General features: G+C 39.7%; 1 protein-coding gene across 2 annotated transcripts in view; it reads right to left on the bottom strand.

The window, feature by feature from the left end:
• ACER3 (alkaline ceramidase 3) overlaps nt 1-17,540 on the bottom strand; it is a 158,150-nt gene that overhangs the window by 101,517 nt on the left and 39,093 nt on the right. For both annotated transcript variants that reach the window (XM_008263677.4, XM_008263685.4), the window contains one exon: nt 9,436-9,546. In XM_008263677.4, coding sequence (XP_008261899.1) covers nt 9,436-9,546 — 111 coding nt within the window. The remainder of the gene's footprint in view (nt 1-9,435; nt 9,547-17,540) is intronic.

Here is a 17,540-nt window from a genome sequence, read left to right as displayed (position 1 = left end):
GCTTATACGTTAGCCCTGCAGTGATAAACTCCCTCAGTTTTTGTTTGTTTTGGAAAGTCTTTATCTTTCCATTTCTCTTTAAAAATTTTTTATTAATATGAATAGAACAAATTTTCTGTAATCCATAAGTACAGTTCCAAGAAGACAACCACATTTCCCTCATTCTTCACTTCCCCCACCCCAATACCTCTCCATCTCTCCCCTCTCTTCATCAGCTTTCACAAAGATATAATTTTTAAAGGATTTTCTTTAATTATTTGAGAGGCAGAGTTACAGAGAGAGGGAGAGACAGAGAGAAAGGTCTTCCATCTGCTGGTTCACTCCCCAAATGGCTGCAGCAGCTGGAGCTGGACTGAGATTGAAAGAGGAGCATCTAGGACACAAAACGCTGCCCATATGGGATACTGATGCAGCAGTCAGCCCCACAAAGACATAATTTTAATCCATTCTATATTCACAGGCATAATTTCTTTAAACAAGCTTTTTACCCTCTGGCTTTTTCTCTGCTCCTTTTTAACCCCCCATCATACCACAACAACAGTTCCTTCTCTACTCCTTCTTAACACCAATGACCTGTACTTGCTCTTTTGATAGTATCCCATACATTTCTTAAGCTCTCTTCATTCTTTTTATCTCCTCTATATAGTCAAATACCCTGTCTTTCAAATTCACAGTTTCTTTCTTTTGCTTCATCAGTTCTGCCACTGATGCTTTCTGAGTTTAGTTTCTCTCACTGTATTATATTTTTCAGCTCCAGGAGTTCTGTTTAATTTTTTTAAATTATCATTTCAATATCTCTGAGAAGTTTCCAATAAATTTCTGAACTGTTTCCATTTGTTTTATTAGAGTTTGCTGAATTTCCTTAAAACAGCTATTTTGAATTCTTTGACAAGTCACATACCTCCACCCCATTAGGGTCAATCACTGGCACCTTATTTTGTCCATCTGGTGAGGTAACATTTCCTTGCTTGTTCTCAATGTTCACAGATATGTGTCTATGTCTGCTCATGTGTCCACCTTTTTTTACTGAACTGTTCAGAAGTTTTGAGACTGACTTGCTTTCTATGCCAGTGACCACTGCAAATACTTCAGCACCATGAGGTGTCCTAAGCCCAGATTTGCTGCAAGTCTTATAAGGGCTCTCTGGTTGGTGTGCCTTTGCCACCAGGGAGGTTACCCAAACTATGTGGGAAATCTGACAAGGTACTGAAGCCAGAAAGCCATCCCAGTGAGCCAGATGAGTAGATATCCAAGCAGTTCTCTAAACAGGTGGCACAGTTCCCCAAGTGCCATTAAAGGGACTGGTGCCAAGACTGGCCCCCTTTCAGGGTTTGCTGCAGGATGGAAGCTGGTAAATCTGTCCCAGTGGCCCACATGGGCATGCATATCCCAGCAGTTTCCCGCAAAAGCAAGATAATACTCCAGCAGCTGCAGCAAGAGGAACTGGAGATGAAACTGTGCCTCCTCAGGATCTTTTGTGGGACAGGAGGCTATGATAGAGAGGTTGTAAGATATAGGCAAGTCTTCCTCTGGATTCTTGTGTGAGTAGTACTATGCCAGAAATACAGCTGAGGAAGGCTGGTATTGATCCACAGAATAACAAACTTACCCACTGCCAAGACCAATGTCAGCAAACAGCAAGTTTCTCTGCCAAGGCACTTGGGTACATGATTCCTCTTGGAATTCTGGAAAGATAGTTTTAGTTGCTGGCTTAAGGCCAAACAGGGCTGTAGTCATGCCCTTTAGAGAACAAGGCTGTTCCTGGGTTTGAACAAGAGAGCACAAATGCCAGGTCTGCCACTGTGTGTGGGTCTGCAGTCTCAAATAACCCTCCTAGGTTTTGGGCTCTACCAGAGTTCCAAGTACTTGAATCCTGAGGCTCCAAAAGAGACTTCTGTTGGATGAACACAGATTCTTATTGCAGGATATGTGCACCTAGTCCACTGTCTTGCTGATATCAACTCTTGGATGTTTTAGTTTTCAAATTTTTTATTTTATTTCTTTGCTTGAGAATATTTAACTCAGTAAGGAGTATAATGCTATAGTCTCCCTCAGCACTATAGTTACTTGTAGGAGAGAACTTCCATTAGCCAAAGGTTTTGACGCTTACTTTCTGGGGTTTTGTTTTAACAGTATTTTTTAGAAGGTTCATTGCTTATTTTAGTACATTGTAAGTACACAGTAAAGGTTTTGGATGGCATACAAGACTCCTATTTCAAGACTGCCCCCTTCTGTCAGAATAATGAAACACACACACACACACACACACACACACACACACACACAGGTACTTCAAAAAGCTCATGAAAAGATGGAATTAAAATATAGCTCTATGCCATACTCAGCAGCAAAAAGTTGTGCAGTGTGCCTCTTTAGCCTACCAGCATCTTAGTCAGATCCCCTGCATCCTGCAACTGTGGAGTTTCGGGGCATCAGCCCAGAGCTAGGCTCACACACTCTATGTGAGCAAGGGGGACTCACCTTAGTTTCTGGGAGCTAACACCAGAAGCAGCCCATAAAAAAAAATCTGCTCCCACCCTGGGAGATCTGGGTAATGACCCACCATATCCTGCAGCATCAGGACTATAACAATTCCTTCTAAACTTTGTGGTGCCACTGGAATCTACCCAGTGAATGGAGGGAAGAACCTCTGCATTCCACTCCTCTGGGCTCATACCCTGCAAATAAAGTATCTGTATACCTTGTAGTCACCCTGTAGGAGTAGAAGAGAGTTCAGTTCACATTCCTAAATCTAGGACCACAGCTATTGAGTTTTTTTTTTTTTAATTTATTTATTTACTTCAAAGTCAGTGTTACACAGAGAGAGACAGAGAGAGAGAAATAAAATATTTTCCAGATAAGCAAAACAGTGAATTCACCACCACCAGACTAGCCTATAAGAAATTCTGAAGGGCATCCTGCATTAGAAGTAAACATCATGGGCCGGCGCTGCAGCTCACTAGGCTAATCCTCCACCTTGCGGCACCGGCACACCGGGTTCTAGTCCTGGTCGGAGCGCCGGATTCTGTCCTGGTTGCCCCTCTTCCAGGCCAGCTCTCTGCTGTGGCCAGGGAGTGCAGTGGAGGATGGCCAAGTACTTGGGCCCTGCACCCCATGGGAGACCAGGATAAGTACCTGGCTCCTGCCATCAGATCAGCGCGGTGCGCCGGCTGCAACGCACCAGCCGCAGCAGCCATTGGAGGGTGAACCAATGGCAAAGGAAGACCTTTCTCTCTGTCTCTCTCTCTCACTGTCCATTCTGCCTGTCAAAAAAAATAAATAAAAAAAGAAGTAAACATCATGAAAACACATGACACCACCAAACTCACTAACAGAGAAGGTAGAACCCTTATCCATATGGGATGCTGGCACTGCAGGCGGTGGCTTTACTCACTATACCACAGCGCTGGCCCCAGCTATTGGTTTTATAAGCCACAGCACCAGTTTGACTCTCCTAGCAGAACCTGAAGAAGGATCCATCCGTATCACACACTCCTAGAACCACAGCAACTGGTGCCACAAGCCCTAGCATCACTTGGACTTCCCTGGAGGACAAAGGGGCATCTTTTTTATTAAAGATTTTTAGAAGATTTTATTTATTTATTTTAAAGTCAGAGTTACACAGAGAGAGAAGGAGAGGCAGAGAGAGAGAGGTCTTCCATACACTGGTTCATTCCTCAGGTGCCCACAACGGCTGGAGCTGCACCAATCCGAAGCCAGGAGCCAGGAGCTTCTTCCAGGTCTCCCACACAGGTGCAGGGCCCCAGGGACTTGGGCCATCTCCATCTTCTACTGCTTTCCCAGGCCATAGCAGAGAGCTGGATCAGAAGTGGAGCAGCCAGGACTCGAACTGACGCCCACATGGGATGCTGGCACTGCAGGTGACATCTTTACCTACTACGCCACAGTGTCAGCCCCAAGGGCATCTACCCTTGTCTCCCTCATCACCAAGTATAAGGCCCTGCCTGTCACATTCGCCAGGAAGACAGACACTGAACTTCTGTGGACCAAAGATACAACCAAAGGAAACCCTTATTCACCTCAAAGCCAGGCTTCTCTCCATATGAACTACAGCAGATTTACCAACTTTGTCACTGGTAGACACAGCTGACACTGATTAAGACAAAAGAGATCACTCAGGAACTATACTCCTGGGCTCACCTAGAACAAAAGCCAAAGCAACAAGCCAAGTGATACCCTGCATTCCAGCTAAACCATAAACTCTTTTAAAATAAAACCTCCTCCATAAAGAAGAAGGGACGAATATACCAGATGGGCAGATGTCAATGTAGGGACACAGAAGACGTGAAGAAGCAAGGTAGCATGACGCCTCCAAAAGATACAATGCTCCTCCAGAATTAGATACTGAACTGAAGAAAATGACAGATACAGAATTCAAAATAATGATTGTAAGGAAATTCACTAAGACGCAAGAGAATACAGACAGATTAAAGAAATGAGGAAAGCAATGAGTGACGTGAATGAAAATATACCAAGGAGATAAGAACTCATCAAGAAGAACCAAATAGAAGTTTTGGAGATGAGATCTTCAGTCAATAAAATAAAAAACACGATTGAGAGCTTTAACTGCAGAATAGACCACATGGAGTAAAGAATTTCTGACCTTGAGGACAAGAATTTTGAAACAACCCAGAAAAAAATAAAGAGAAAAGAGTTAAAAACAATGAAGGAGGCTGGCGCCGCGGCTCACTAGGCTAATCCTCCACCTTGCGGCGCCAGCACACCGGGTTCTAGTCCCGGTCGGGGCACCGGATTCTGTCCCGGTTGCCCCTCTTCCAGGCCAGCTCTCTGCCGTGGCCAGGGAGTGCAGTGGAGAATGGCCCAAGTGCTTGGGCCCTGCACCCCATGGGAGACCAGGATAAGTGCCTGGCTCCTGCCATCAGATCAGCGCGGTGCACCGGCCACAGCGTGCGCCGGCCGTGGCGGCCATTGGAGGGTGAACCAACGGCAAAGGAAGACCTTTCTCTCTGTCTCTCTCTCTCACTGTCCACTCTGCCAGTCAAAAAAAATGAGGGAAGTCTACATGAAATACAGGATACCACTAAATGACCAAATATTCATATTATAGGTATTCTTGAAGGACAAGAAAATAAAAAAAGCATTGAGAACCTGCTAAATTAAATAACAGCTGAAAATTTCCCAGGTCTTGAAAGAGACATGGACATTAAGCTACAAGAAGCTCAAAGAACTCCAAACACTCAATCAAAAAATGTCTTCTCCAAGGCATATTGTCATCAAATTGTCAAAAGTTAAACACAAGGAACGAATCCTAAAGATGGTAAGAGAAAAGCAGCAAGTAACATATAAAGGAAAACTGGTAAGATTAACATCAGACTTCTCAGCGAAAACCCGATAGGCCATAAGAGAGTGGGATGATATATACTCAAGGTCTTAAAAGAAAAAAACTTTCAGGGCCAGCGCTGTGGCGCAGTAAATTAACCCTCCGCCTGCAGTGCCGGCATCCCATATGAGCACCAGTTCTAGTCCTGGCTGCTCCACTTCCAATCCAGCTCTCTGCTATGCGCTGGGAAAGCAGTAGAAGACGGCCTAAGTCCTTGGGCCCCTGCACCCATGTGGGAGACCGGGAAGAAATGCCTGGCTCCTGGCTTTGGATTAGCTCAGCTCCAGCCATTGCAGCCATTTGGGAAGAAGAAGCTCCTGGTTTCTGGCTTCAGATCTGCCCAGCTCCACCTGTTACGGACATTTGGGGAGTGAACTAGTAGATGGAAGATCTCTTTCTCTCTGCCTCTGCCTCTCTGTAACTCTGCCTTTCAAGTAAATAAATAAATCTTTTTTAAAAAAAAAATTGTCTATATTACCTAGAGCAATGTACAGATCTAATGAAATCCCTATCAAAATACCCAATGACATTCTTTACATTAGAAAAAGCAATCCTAAAATTCATATGGAATCACAAAAGATCCAGAATGGCCAAAGCAATCCTGAACAAGAAATTCAAGCTGAAAGCATCACAATATTTGACTTCAAGCATACTACATAATGCTACAGTAATTAAAACAGCACAGTTCTGGCATAAAAACCAATACATGGATCAATGGAACAGAAGAGCCCACATGTATACAGACAACAGATTTTTGACAAAAGTGCTCAGATCATACAGTGGAGTAAGGATAATCTTTTCAACAAAAGGTGCTGGCAAAACTGGATGTATAAATGTAGAAGAATTAAATTAGATCCATACCTCTCATCATATACAAAAATCAACTCAACATGGATCAAACACCTAAATTTGAGACCTGAGGCTATGAAGTTGCTGGAAGAAAACATAAGGGAAATACTCCAAGACACTGGTGTGAGGGGACTTCTTGGATAAGACCCCCACAGCACAGGCAACAAAAGCAAAACTAAACAAATGAGAAGCTTTTGCACACCAAAGGAAACAATCAAGAGCAAAGAGACATCCAAAAGAATAGGAAAAAATATTTGCAAACCATCTATTTGACAAAGGGCTACTATATCAGCAATTTAAAAAACACAACAACAACAAAAAAGCAACCAATCCAGTTGAGAAATGAGTAAAGGACTTCAAAAGACAGTTCTCAAAAGAAGAAATACAAATGGCCAACAAATATATGAAAAAAATGCTCAACATCACTATCCATCAGGGAAATGCAAATCAAAACTACAATAAGACATCTCCTATTCCTATCAGGATGGCTAAAATGCAAAACACAGAGAATAACAAATGCTGGTGAGGACACAGAGAAAGGGGCACACTTATATGCTTGTTGGTGGGAATGCAAATTAGTGTAGCCACTGGGGAAAACAGTGTGGAGGTTTCTTTAAAAACTAGAAATAGACTTGACACATGATCCAACAATCCCACTACTGGGTATATTCCCCAACGATCTGAACACAATGTATCATAGAGATACTTGCACCAGGATATTTATAGCAGCACTGTTCACAATAGCCAAAATTCAGAATCAACCAAGGTGTCCATCATCAGATGAATGGATAAAGAAAATGTGGAATATACATATACAATGGAATATTACTCAGCTATAATAAAGAATGAAATTCTACGATTTGTGGCAAAATGGATACAACTGGAGGATATCATGTTGAGTGAAATAAGCTGGACCCAAAAAGACAAATACCACATTTTCTCCCTTATATATGGGAGCTAAAATTAAAAAAAAAAAAAAGTCTGTGTATATAGTACTGCTGCAAATATAGTTTTGTAAATCTTTGTTTTACACTTTTGTCAAACCAATGGTTACAGTTTTAATGTGCTCTGATTACTTTAAAATTTACTGTACTGGGTAAAATTGTCATTTTTCCATTCAATTATTGTTTATAGCCATTGTCTTTACACCCACCAAACTAGGATCTTTTTGCTTTTTATTTGTTAAACTTACTCACTGAAACATTAAGCCTTTTTACTATAATGTAAATTTTAAATAAATTTTAAGTATTAAGCCTTTTTACTGTAATGTAAAATTTAATTAAATTTTAAATTTAATTAAAAGTTAAATTTTAAATTTTTTAAATATGTTATCTCAAAAACAAAGAAAAACAAAGACAGACCAGGAAAAGGAAGGAGGGTGGGAGGCAGAGAGGGGGAGAGAGGGAATATCATCATGTTCTTAGAACTGTATCTACAAATCACACTAAATCTCTTAAAAGTAATTAAAAATTAAAATTTAAAAATTTAGGCCGGCGCCACGGCTCACTAGGCTAATCCTCCGCCTTGCGGCGCCGGCACACGGGTTCTAGTCCCGGTCGGGGCACCGGATTCTTTCCCAGTTGCCCCTCTTCCAGGCCAGCTCTCTGCTATGGCCCAGGAGTGCAGTGGAGGATGGCCCAAGTCCTTGGACCCTGCACCCGCAGGGGAGACCAGGAGAAGCACCTGGCTCCTGGCTTCGGATCAGCGTGATGCGCCAGCCACAGCAGCCATTGGAGGGTGAACCAACGGCAAAGGAAGACCTTTCTCTCTGTCTCTCTCTCTCTCTCTCACTGTCCACTCTGTCAAAAAAAATTTTTTTTTAATTTAAAAATATACAGCTCTATTTTGATGCAAAAAAATAAATCCATGCAAATAAGGGGTATTCAAAAAATTCATGGAAATAATATATTTTGAAAAGATGATTCATGGATTTCAACTGTTTAGTACAAAAACAAACTTATCTTTGAAGTCCATTTTTTCAGAAAGTGAGAGGAAGAATAGGGAAGGGGTTGATATATTTTATAATTCTGTTGTTCCATAGGAACTTTTTTTTTTTTTTTTTTTTTTTTTTTGACAGGCAGAGTGGACAGTGAGAGAGAGAGAGACAGAGAGAAAGGTCTTCCTTTGCCGTTGGTTCACCCTCCAATGGCCACCGCGGCTGGCGCGCTCGGCGGGTGCACCGCACTGATCCGATGGCAGGAGCCAGGTGCTTCTCCTGGTCTCCCATGGGGTGCAGGGCCCAAGCACTTGGGCCATTCTCCACTGCACTCCCTGGCCACAGCAGAGAGCTAGCCTGGAAGAGGGGCAACCAGGACAGAATCCGGCGCCCCGACCGGGACTAGAACCAGTGTGCTGGCGCCGCAAGGTGGAGGATTAGCCTAGTGAACCGCGGCGCCGCCTCCATAGGATCTTAATTTCTACCTCTAATTTTCTTTTACCCTTTCGCTAACATATCTCCAAAGGGTACTTCTTTCTATTTATCTCTTTCCCAGAAATGATGTCATTCAAAACTGCTACCTTGGGTCTCACACACTTCCTAGTCCTTTACCTTCAGTCAGTACTGTCATCTATTGGATCTTAGAACATTTTCAGAGATCTTGGAATTATTGGGGACTTACTTTATTGTTTATTTTTTTTTTGTCAGATGTAGGTTTTCAATTTCTTTCTTGTCTTTTCCATATAGTTTTTTTAAGCCTCACCCCACACCACAAGTCGAAAACACCGTAAAAGAGTTTTGTGTTCATTTCTTATTTTAAATAATTTAAAGTTCATAATACAGTCATGCACTGCTTAGTGACAGAGACATATTCTAAGAAATGTGTTTTGAGGCAATTTCATCATTGTGCAAAGATCACAGAATGTATTTACAAGAATCCAGATGATACAGTCTACTATATGCCTGGGCTATTTCGTATGCTGTATTGCTTCCAGGCTACAAACCTGTACAGCAGGTTACTATACTGAGTACTAAAGACAAGACCAACACAATGGTGAGTATTTGTGTTTGGAGCTTATACAGAACTGGAAGCTGCTCTGTGTGTGAGTGAATAGTGAGTCAATGTGAAGGCCTAGAATAATACTGCACATTAATGTAGACTTCATAAACACTGTATACTCAAGGTTGAGTCGTGTAATAAACAATATAATATTGAAAACTAAAATAGCTAAGAAAAACAGTCCATGTGAGAACTGCACATCATTTTTTCAGATGAAGTGTTACATACCTGTGAGTGCTAAATACGAAGCAATGTACCGCTTTTCCAGTCCATCTCTAACACTCTGAATTGCACCAAAAATTGGAGGTATGATCATAATCAGGTTGCTCACTGTATTCCCTATAGGAGAAAAACACAGAAAGATATTTAAATTAATCAATAACATTTTAAATAAAGACACAGTTACTTGGCCTTAAGCAACAGTTAAATAGATGACTTCTCAGGAAGATGGTGGGAAGATATTCTCATGGTGCTAAAGGAAAATAATTCTGTATTCAACAAAAATTTCTTACAAAAAAATTCAGACAATGGAGCCAAGAATTTTCTACAGCATATCCACAAAAGGAAATTCTAAATTCTGAAGGCAAATAGAAAAAAGGATCTCAGAAAGAACCTCAGAGATAGAGCAAAAAATGGATTGGAAAGGGCAGGCTACACCAATGGTACTCAAAGTACAGTCTATGGATGAAGTATAAAAAAAATAAAGAATTGAGTTAATTTTGTCTTTTGAGTAAAGAAGCAACAAATTGAGGTTTGCATTTTGCAGGTTGCTATAGGTTGGACGTGGTTTATCCCCCGGGGTTTACATGTTAGAAGTTGGGCTCCCAATGTGGCAGTATTAGGATTGGTGGAATTTTAAGAGACAGGACTTAGCATAGGGTGGGTGCGTCACTGGGGGCGCTGCCCTCAGATTAGTGCTGGTCTTGTGAAATGAGTTAGTTCTCATGAAAGTGGCTTGCTATTAAAAGAGTCAGCCTGACCCTTGAATTGTCTCTGGCTTCCTGTCTCATTCTGTGATCCTTCTCACATGAGCTCCTGCCATAATGTCACCTATTATGAGGCCCTTACCACAGGCCCTTACCAAATAAATAGGGCTGCCCAATCATGGGCTTTCAGTCTTCAAAACTGTGAGCTAAATAAACCTCTTTTATTTATATATTACCCAGCTTCACGTATTTTGTTATAACAATGGAAAATGGTCTAACACCCATTTTTAAAACTTCATTTTTCTAGTAAAGTTTTAGTTTCTAGGTTTCCAGTGAAACACAAAAGGCAATAAACTTTAATATGATTTTTGCTTTCATATTTACAAAAGCAAAACTCAAACATTAATATCTAAGGAATAATAAAACTCCAGTTACAGAAACAAACAGATAAAATGGGGAAAGGAACAACTAAACAGCATTTTATAAATTTAATTCTGGTTAGAATAAAAAGTGGCACAATACTTTCAAAACTCCAAATAGATTATTTTCAACATAGGTACCAATATTAAGACAAATTATCAATTAACTGAGGATAGGAAAAAAACATTTTCAAACAGTCGAGGATTTAAAAAGAAAAATACATACTGACAAACCTATTGCAAACTAAAAATATTTGCTTGTGTGAAAAATCAAATAAGGAAAACCTCAGAAAGATCCAAAGACAGTCTATTTAGGGGTTGGGGGAGGTGGAGGATCTCAATAGACTACCTCAAAGCAACATTTAGAGCTAAAACTGGAAAAAACTAGGTAATAGTCTTCCTGTTTCCCTCTGCTTTAATTCAGCTTCTCCTTGGATTACTTGTCTATTTGTGATACCATACTTCAAAAAAACAGAGATACAAAAGCATCTTTATTTAGGAATAAAGAATGATTGCTGTCTTCAAATATTTGAAGGATTATTAAACTAAAGGTAAGTAAGGTTGGTAATAGCTTTAAAATATCTTAAATAAAACTGACAATGATGTAGAGAAGCAGATTTCCACTAGAAATAAGGCAAAATGTTCTAAAATTAAACCTGTGTATGACATTCTGGGGTCAAGGATACCTTCTCATTCATGTTTGTATCCCTGTCACTTGACATACAGTACCAAGGAAAGAACAGATGGTCAAGAAAGTCTGATGAAACAAATTCATGCATGTGTGTTTGCTTAAACCTGAGTACAGCAGTTTCACCTTTATCCTCTAGTATTCATAAAATTATCTCCTTACTTTTAAAAAATTTTTGTTCTTAATTGATATATAAGAATTGTGCACATTTATGAGATACTTGCAAAGCTTGTATTAATATGTATGTAATAATATACATATCCATTATACAATGTTCAATAAAGGGTAAACATAGCTATCTAAAATGTTTAACATTTGTTTTTTGTGAAATCATCTGGAATCCTTTATCCTAGTTTTAATATATGTACTATTTTGTATAATATCTACATATAATAGCTATCTATTTTATAGATAATGTAAACGTATATTGCATATGTGTTTATTACATGTATGTATGTATTACATTATTGTTATCGATAGTATATGTTATCTATAGGATACATACATATGGAATGCCAACATTCCAGGCAGTAACTTTTTTTTTTTTTTTTTTTTTTATCTTTTATTTAATGAATATAAATTTCCAAAGTACGTCTCATGGGTTACAATGGCTTTCCCCCCCATACCGTCCCTCCCACCCACCACCCTCCCCTTTCCCACTCCCTCTCCCCTTCCATTCACATCAAGATTCATTTTCGATTATCTTAGTATACAGAAGATCAGCTTATTATACCTTAAGTAAGGATTTCAACAGTTTGTTCCCATACAGAAACATAAAGTGAAAAATAATAGATGATTTTTTTTTAAATGATGATGAAATCAGATCAGACCTATTGTCATGTTTAATCCCAGTGAGAGTCAAGTTGGGAATTGATAGTTTCTTTTTTTTTTTTTTTTTAACAGAAGATCAGTTTAGTGTACATTAAGTAAAGATTTCAATCGTTTGCACCCCCATAGAAACACAAAGTGAAATATACTGTTTGAGTACTTGTTATAGCATTAAGCCTCAGTGTACAGCACATTAAGGACAGAGATCCTACATGAGGAGTAAGTGCACAGTGACTCCTGTTGTTGACTTTACAAATTGACACTCCTGTTTATGGCATCAGTAATCTCCCTATGCACCAGTCATGAGTTTCCAAGGCTATGGAAGCCCCTTGAGTTCTCCGACTCTTATCTTGTTTAGACAAGGTCATAGTCAAAGTGGAGGTTCTCTCCTCCCTTCAGAGAAAGGCACCTCCCTCTTTGAAGACCTGTTCTTTCCACTGGGATCTCACTCACAGAGATCTTTTTGCCAGAGTGTCTTGGCTTTCCATGTCCAGGCAGTAACTTAACCTGTTGCACCTCTGTGCCATGCTGGCCATGAGATTAATTTTTTTAGATTCCACATGTGACTGAGATCAGGTAGTATTTGTCTTCTTTTGCCTTACTTATTTCACTTGATGAACTCCATGTTGTTGCAAATAAGATTTCATCCTTTTTATAGTTGAATAGTATCCATTGTGCATACACATCATATTTTATCTACTCATTAGCTGATGGATATGCAGGTTTTCTACCATTTCTTTGCATTTCTGAATAGTGGTACAACAAATATGGGAGAGCTGCTTAGCTTGATTTTGTTTCCTTTGGATGTATACCCCATAATGGCATTGTTGGAATATGGTGGTTATATTTTTAATTTTTTGAGTAATCTCCATACTGTTTTGTGCAATTGCTAACCATTTCCACCAACAGTGTACAAGGTTATCTCTTTCCTCCACATCTTCATCAGCCTAAGGCCTGCTGTTGGTGTGTTGTCATTGTTTCAGCACTAGAGGGCACTCCATTACAGGTTTGCCTCAAATCCACAGTTGTATTGTCAGAATGAACTGAGGAAGTGTCTAAAAAGGAGTAATCCTTTTTTTTTTTTTTTTTTTTTTTTTTTGGACAGGCAGAGTGGACAGTGAGAGAGAGAGACAGAAAGAAAGGAGTAATCCATTCTTGTAAGCCTCTTCCTGGAACCAGGGTAGACTCCAGTCACTGGCCTTTGGCCAAGTACCATGGAATTCCAACTGGCTCTGGGCCTCATTGTGGAGGTACCAGTCCCGGGCTCTTACACAAAGTCTTCCCTTTCCTCAAGCAGATCATTACTCTTTCCATACTGCCTGAGAGCTGAGAAATGGGAGAGCAGCTCTGTGGCAAAAAATGTCACAATGCTTAATCATACCCAGAGCCCACAGCCTGTGGAGACCACCACAGCATGAAGTAGGACTGAGCCCCAGGCTGCCATGGAGCTGAGATAATAAACTGATAACTGGCACAACGGACTGAGCAAAAATATGATTGGCGAGGGCTCCCTGACCACCCAAATAAGATAGTGAAATAATGAATTTTCTTCTTTCCCCAAAATTTTCTATAATATAGTTACACTGTTTTTATAATTTAAAATTAAGGTACTAAAAAGAATTTGAAAACAAAGGCTATATTATTTCTACTAAGAGTTTAACTGGGGGCCGGCGCCATGGCTCACTTGGTTAATCCTCCACCTGCGGCGCCAGCATCCCAGGCACCCCATATGGGCGCTGGGTTCTAGTCCAGGTTGCTCCTCTTCCAGTCCAGCTCTCTGCTGTGGCCCAGGAGGGCAGTGGAGGATGGCCGAAGTGCTTGGGCCCTGCGCCCGCATGGGAGACCAGGAGAAGCACCTGGCTCCTGGCTTCAGATCCGCGCAGCACCGGCCTTAGCGGCCATTTGGGGAGTAAACAAACGGAAGGAAGACCTTTCTCTCTGTCTCTCTTTCTCTCACTGTCTAACTCTACCTGTCAAATAAAAAAAAAAAGAATTTAACTGGACTTGGTGTTAATCACTCATAAAATTCAATTAAAACAGTTTCTTTTCTGGAATTAAAAACTATAGACTCATACAAAACAAAGTACTGTATTACAATTTTTTTAAAAAATTTTCTCTAGAGGGGAATCCTGTTTAGAAATTGATTTAAGAGATTAAAAACATCTGAAAATTATGCTATTTTTCGATCACCATCACCATACTCCGCATATTCTCCTTATATGATACAAATTATAGGCAAAGTTGACAACATTCCAAAAAGTTCAAAATTTATTAAAGTCAGCTTTGAGCAAGGGAAAAGAAAAGCTCAAATATAAAAGGTATGGGAAAGAAAAGTGAGGGGAAAAGAGCAATATACAAAAGGGTAAATTTAAAAGGGAACTCTGAATCAGAGTAGGAAAACATTTGCTTTTGTCTGACAATAGGTGGAGCCAGTGTGCTCAGTAGTCTAAAGAGTTCAACATTTGGCAGTATGTAGAGTCCTTTAGTCACCGGATAAAGTTTGTAGCTCCACTGTATTTACAGTTTTACAGCCATTACCCAGAGCTAAGGATGAAAAAACAGAAGCATTAAAACCTGGTGAGGTAGAAAAGTGACCTATTCTGCTTGAATGCCATTGTGAAGAGACTTCTTGGACAGTCAGGAAATGAGCTAGATGAAAGCTCCAACTGGTTTGAGCCTGCAAGCAACCCAGCACTTTCCCCAAAGCAAGTTCATCCTGGCAGATATTTTACTGTTTATATCTAAATAATGTTAAACACTTTCAGAACATTGGTGACTTCAGAGCTGGAAGTCTAAAGATTAGGGAAATCATCCAATTAAATCTCCCCAATTTATACTAGTCAACATTTTGTTCATGTCTACTCCCACTTTCTAGCTGTGTGGACTTGGGCAACTAATTGATGCTTAGCCTTAATTTCCTGACCTATAAAATTAGAAAACCAATAACACTTAAATTATTTCAATAATTATATATGATAAAAATAAAAATGACCTAAATAATACATATAAAGATCATTTCTGATATGAAAAAAATCCATTGAATACTATAAAAGAACTTCCATATCTTGCTAAGTTAAACTTTAAATGCCATTTGGGAATTGCCTTGGTACTTAGACTGGCTTGAGAGCAGTTATTATAAGGGATTGCCTTCCAATTCAGACCAGTAATCAAGAAAGTTTTAGCATACTCTGGTTTACTGACTTTAAAAAAAAAAAAGATCATCACATAAATGCATATTATCATACAAAATACTTACATTTCATTTTAATTAAGACAGCTATCAGAATAAAAACAGGAAGCCAATACAAGTATGTCTCACTTTAAATAGTATTAAACACAAATTCAGTTCAATTAGATGTTCATTAAGTATTTTCTTCAAGCAAGGCACTGAGTTGGCAACTGAGAAGAAAAGTAAAGTGAGTAACCCTGATTCCTGCCCTGAAAAATATGTATTAAGCTTACAGGTAAAAAGAACTAGCAAGAGAGAATGACAATGACAGGGCCTACGAGCACAAACCAACATCATACGCGGAGAAATGGAACCAAATCAGTAAGACGGTAAGATCTAAGCAATGGGGCCGGCACTGTGGTGCAGCAGGTAAAGCTGCCACCTGCAGTGCTGGTATCCCATGAGTGCTGGTTCCAAGTCCTGGCTGCTCCACTCCAATCCAGCTCCCTGCTATGGCCTGGGAAAGCAGTAGATGGCCCAAGTGGGAGACCTGGAGAAAGCTACTGGCTTCGAATCGGCTCAGCTCAGCCATTAGGGGAATGATCTAGTGGACAGAAGACCTCTCTCTCTTTCTCTGCCTCTGCCTCTCCATAACTTTGCCTTTCAAATAAATAAATGTCTTTTTTTAAAAAATCTAAGAAATGCCTTGATTGAAAGAAAGATTGGAAAAATTCTATCACTTTTTTTTTTAAAGATTTTATTTGTTTATTTGAGAGGTAGAGTTACAGACAGTGAGAGGGAGAGACAGAGAGAAAGGTCCTCCATCCATTGGTTCACTCCCCAGTTGGGCCACAATGGCCAGAGCTGAGCCAATCTGAAGCCAGGAGCCAGGAGCCAGGAGCCTCCTCCCAGTCTCCCATGCGGGTACAGGGGCCCAAGGACTTGGGCCATCCTCCATTGCCCTCCCAGGTCACAGAAGAGAGCCGGATTGGAAGAGGAGCAGCAGGGACTAGAACCGGCACCCATATGGAATGCCTACTGTGAATTAACCTACTGTGCCATGACGCCAACTCCAAATTTCATCACTATTAACAGAAGAGTTATCCTATTTTCTTTGGAGTATATATAGTAGCTAAAGTTATTTAATTTATGAAAGTTACTTTTTTCCCCATTATTTTAAAATATGTGCATTATATTTTCACTATTACATGTACATTATAACTAAAAATATTTGAAAACCACATATTGTAAAAATGGAAACATTCATATTAAATACATACTAGTAAAGAGATAAGAGAAGAACTTGGGATCTCCATATCCATTTGACTCAGGTAAACTCTAGCCCAACAAGACAGAATGAAGGGAAGAGGGAAGAAAAAATATTACAGGTATGTAATGCCACTTTGAAAGAAGCCCAAAGATGAGTGATGACAGTGAAATAGACTGTAATAGCTAAATATGATGAAGATGACTTGATTCAGAAAATAACAAGGGAAATAAAATGTCTTGAACTCCCTAGAGAAACTGGTGAAATGAAGATTTTTAGACTTATCCAAAGGTGAAAAGGCGGAAGTTTCCAAACCATGCTCAGGAATGAAGAGGAATTAATGAAATTAATGGTAATCTCTACTTCCTCTCCATTTTTATTGACACTTTCAGGGCCCAACTCAAATCCTACCTCCATCTGGTAAAGTCTTTCCTCCTCACCCCACTGGAAATGACCAGTCTTCTTAGAGCATTTCTTATTCTAACTTCTCACCTGCCACTTAGCACTGACTGCTTTGCGCAGACAGTTCTCTTTTCAACGGGTGAATAGATGTTTATGTGCTCTCTCTCAGACTTCTTGGGAGCACTGGCCCTACATTCATTCATTCATTCATTCATTTGCAAACTGTCACTGAGCATCATCTATTGCAAAAGGCACTCTGCTCTCATACAAATTAAATTAGTAGCAAATTTATAAAATATTAAAGATATTTAAGAGCTAATAGACATTACTTTAGATGTGATTCAATTATAATAGTCACTCTTTTCCTACAAAATTAATTTGTTGTAGCAGCTTCATCCTTCACCCCAACTAATTTCACTACAATTTTTCATTCACTCTTCATTTACCTAGAGTGGAAATTCATAAATTAAAAATTATGAATGCATAAATCCTTTAAGATGCATTTTAAATTTTAGACAAAATTATTTTTAATAAAAACAGACTAGTTATTACTATCAGATTTACTACTACCATTAAAATCTCACCAAAAAACCTTCCAGTTTTTTCATTAAATTTTTACAATGCCATAAGCATT

The sequence above is a fragment of the Oryctolagus cuniculus genome, chromosome 1 (genome assembly GCF_964237555.1).
Source record: "Oryctolagus cuniculus chromosome 1, mOryCun1.1, whole genome shotgun sequence".
Lineage (NCBI taxonomy): Eukaryota > Metazoa > Chordata > Mammalia > Lagomorpha > Leporidae > Oryctolagus > Oryctolagus cuniculus.
This window is presented reverse-complemented; position numbering and strand designations above follow the sequence as displayed.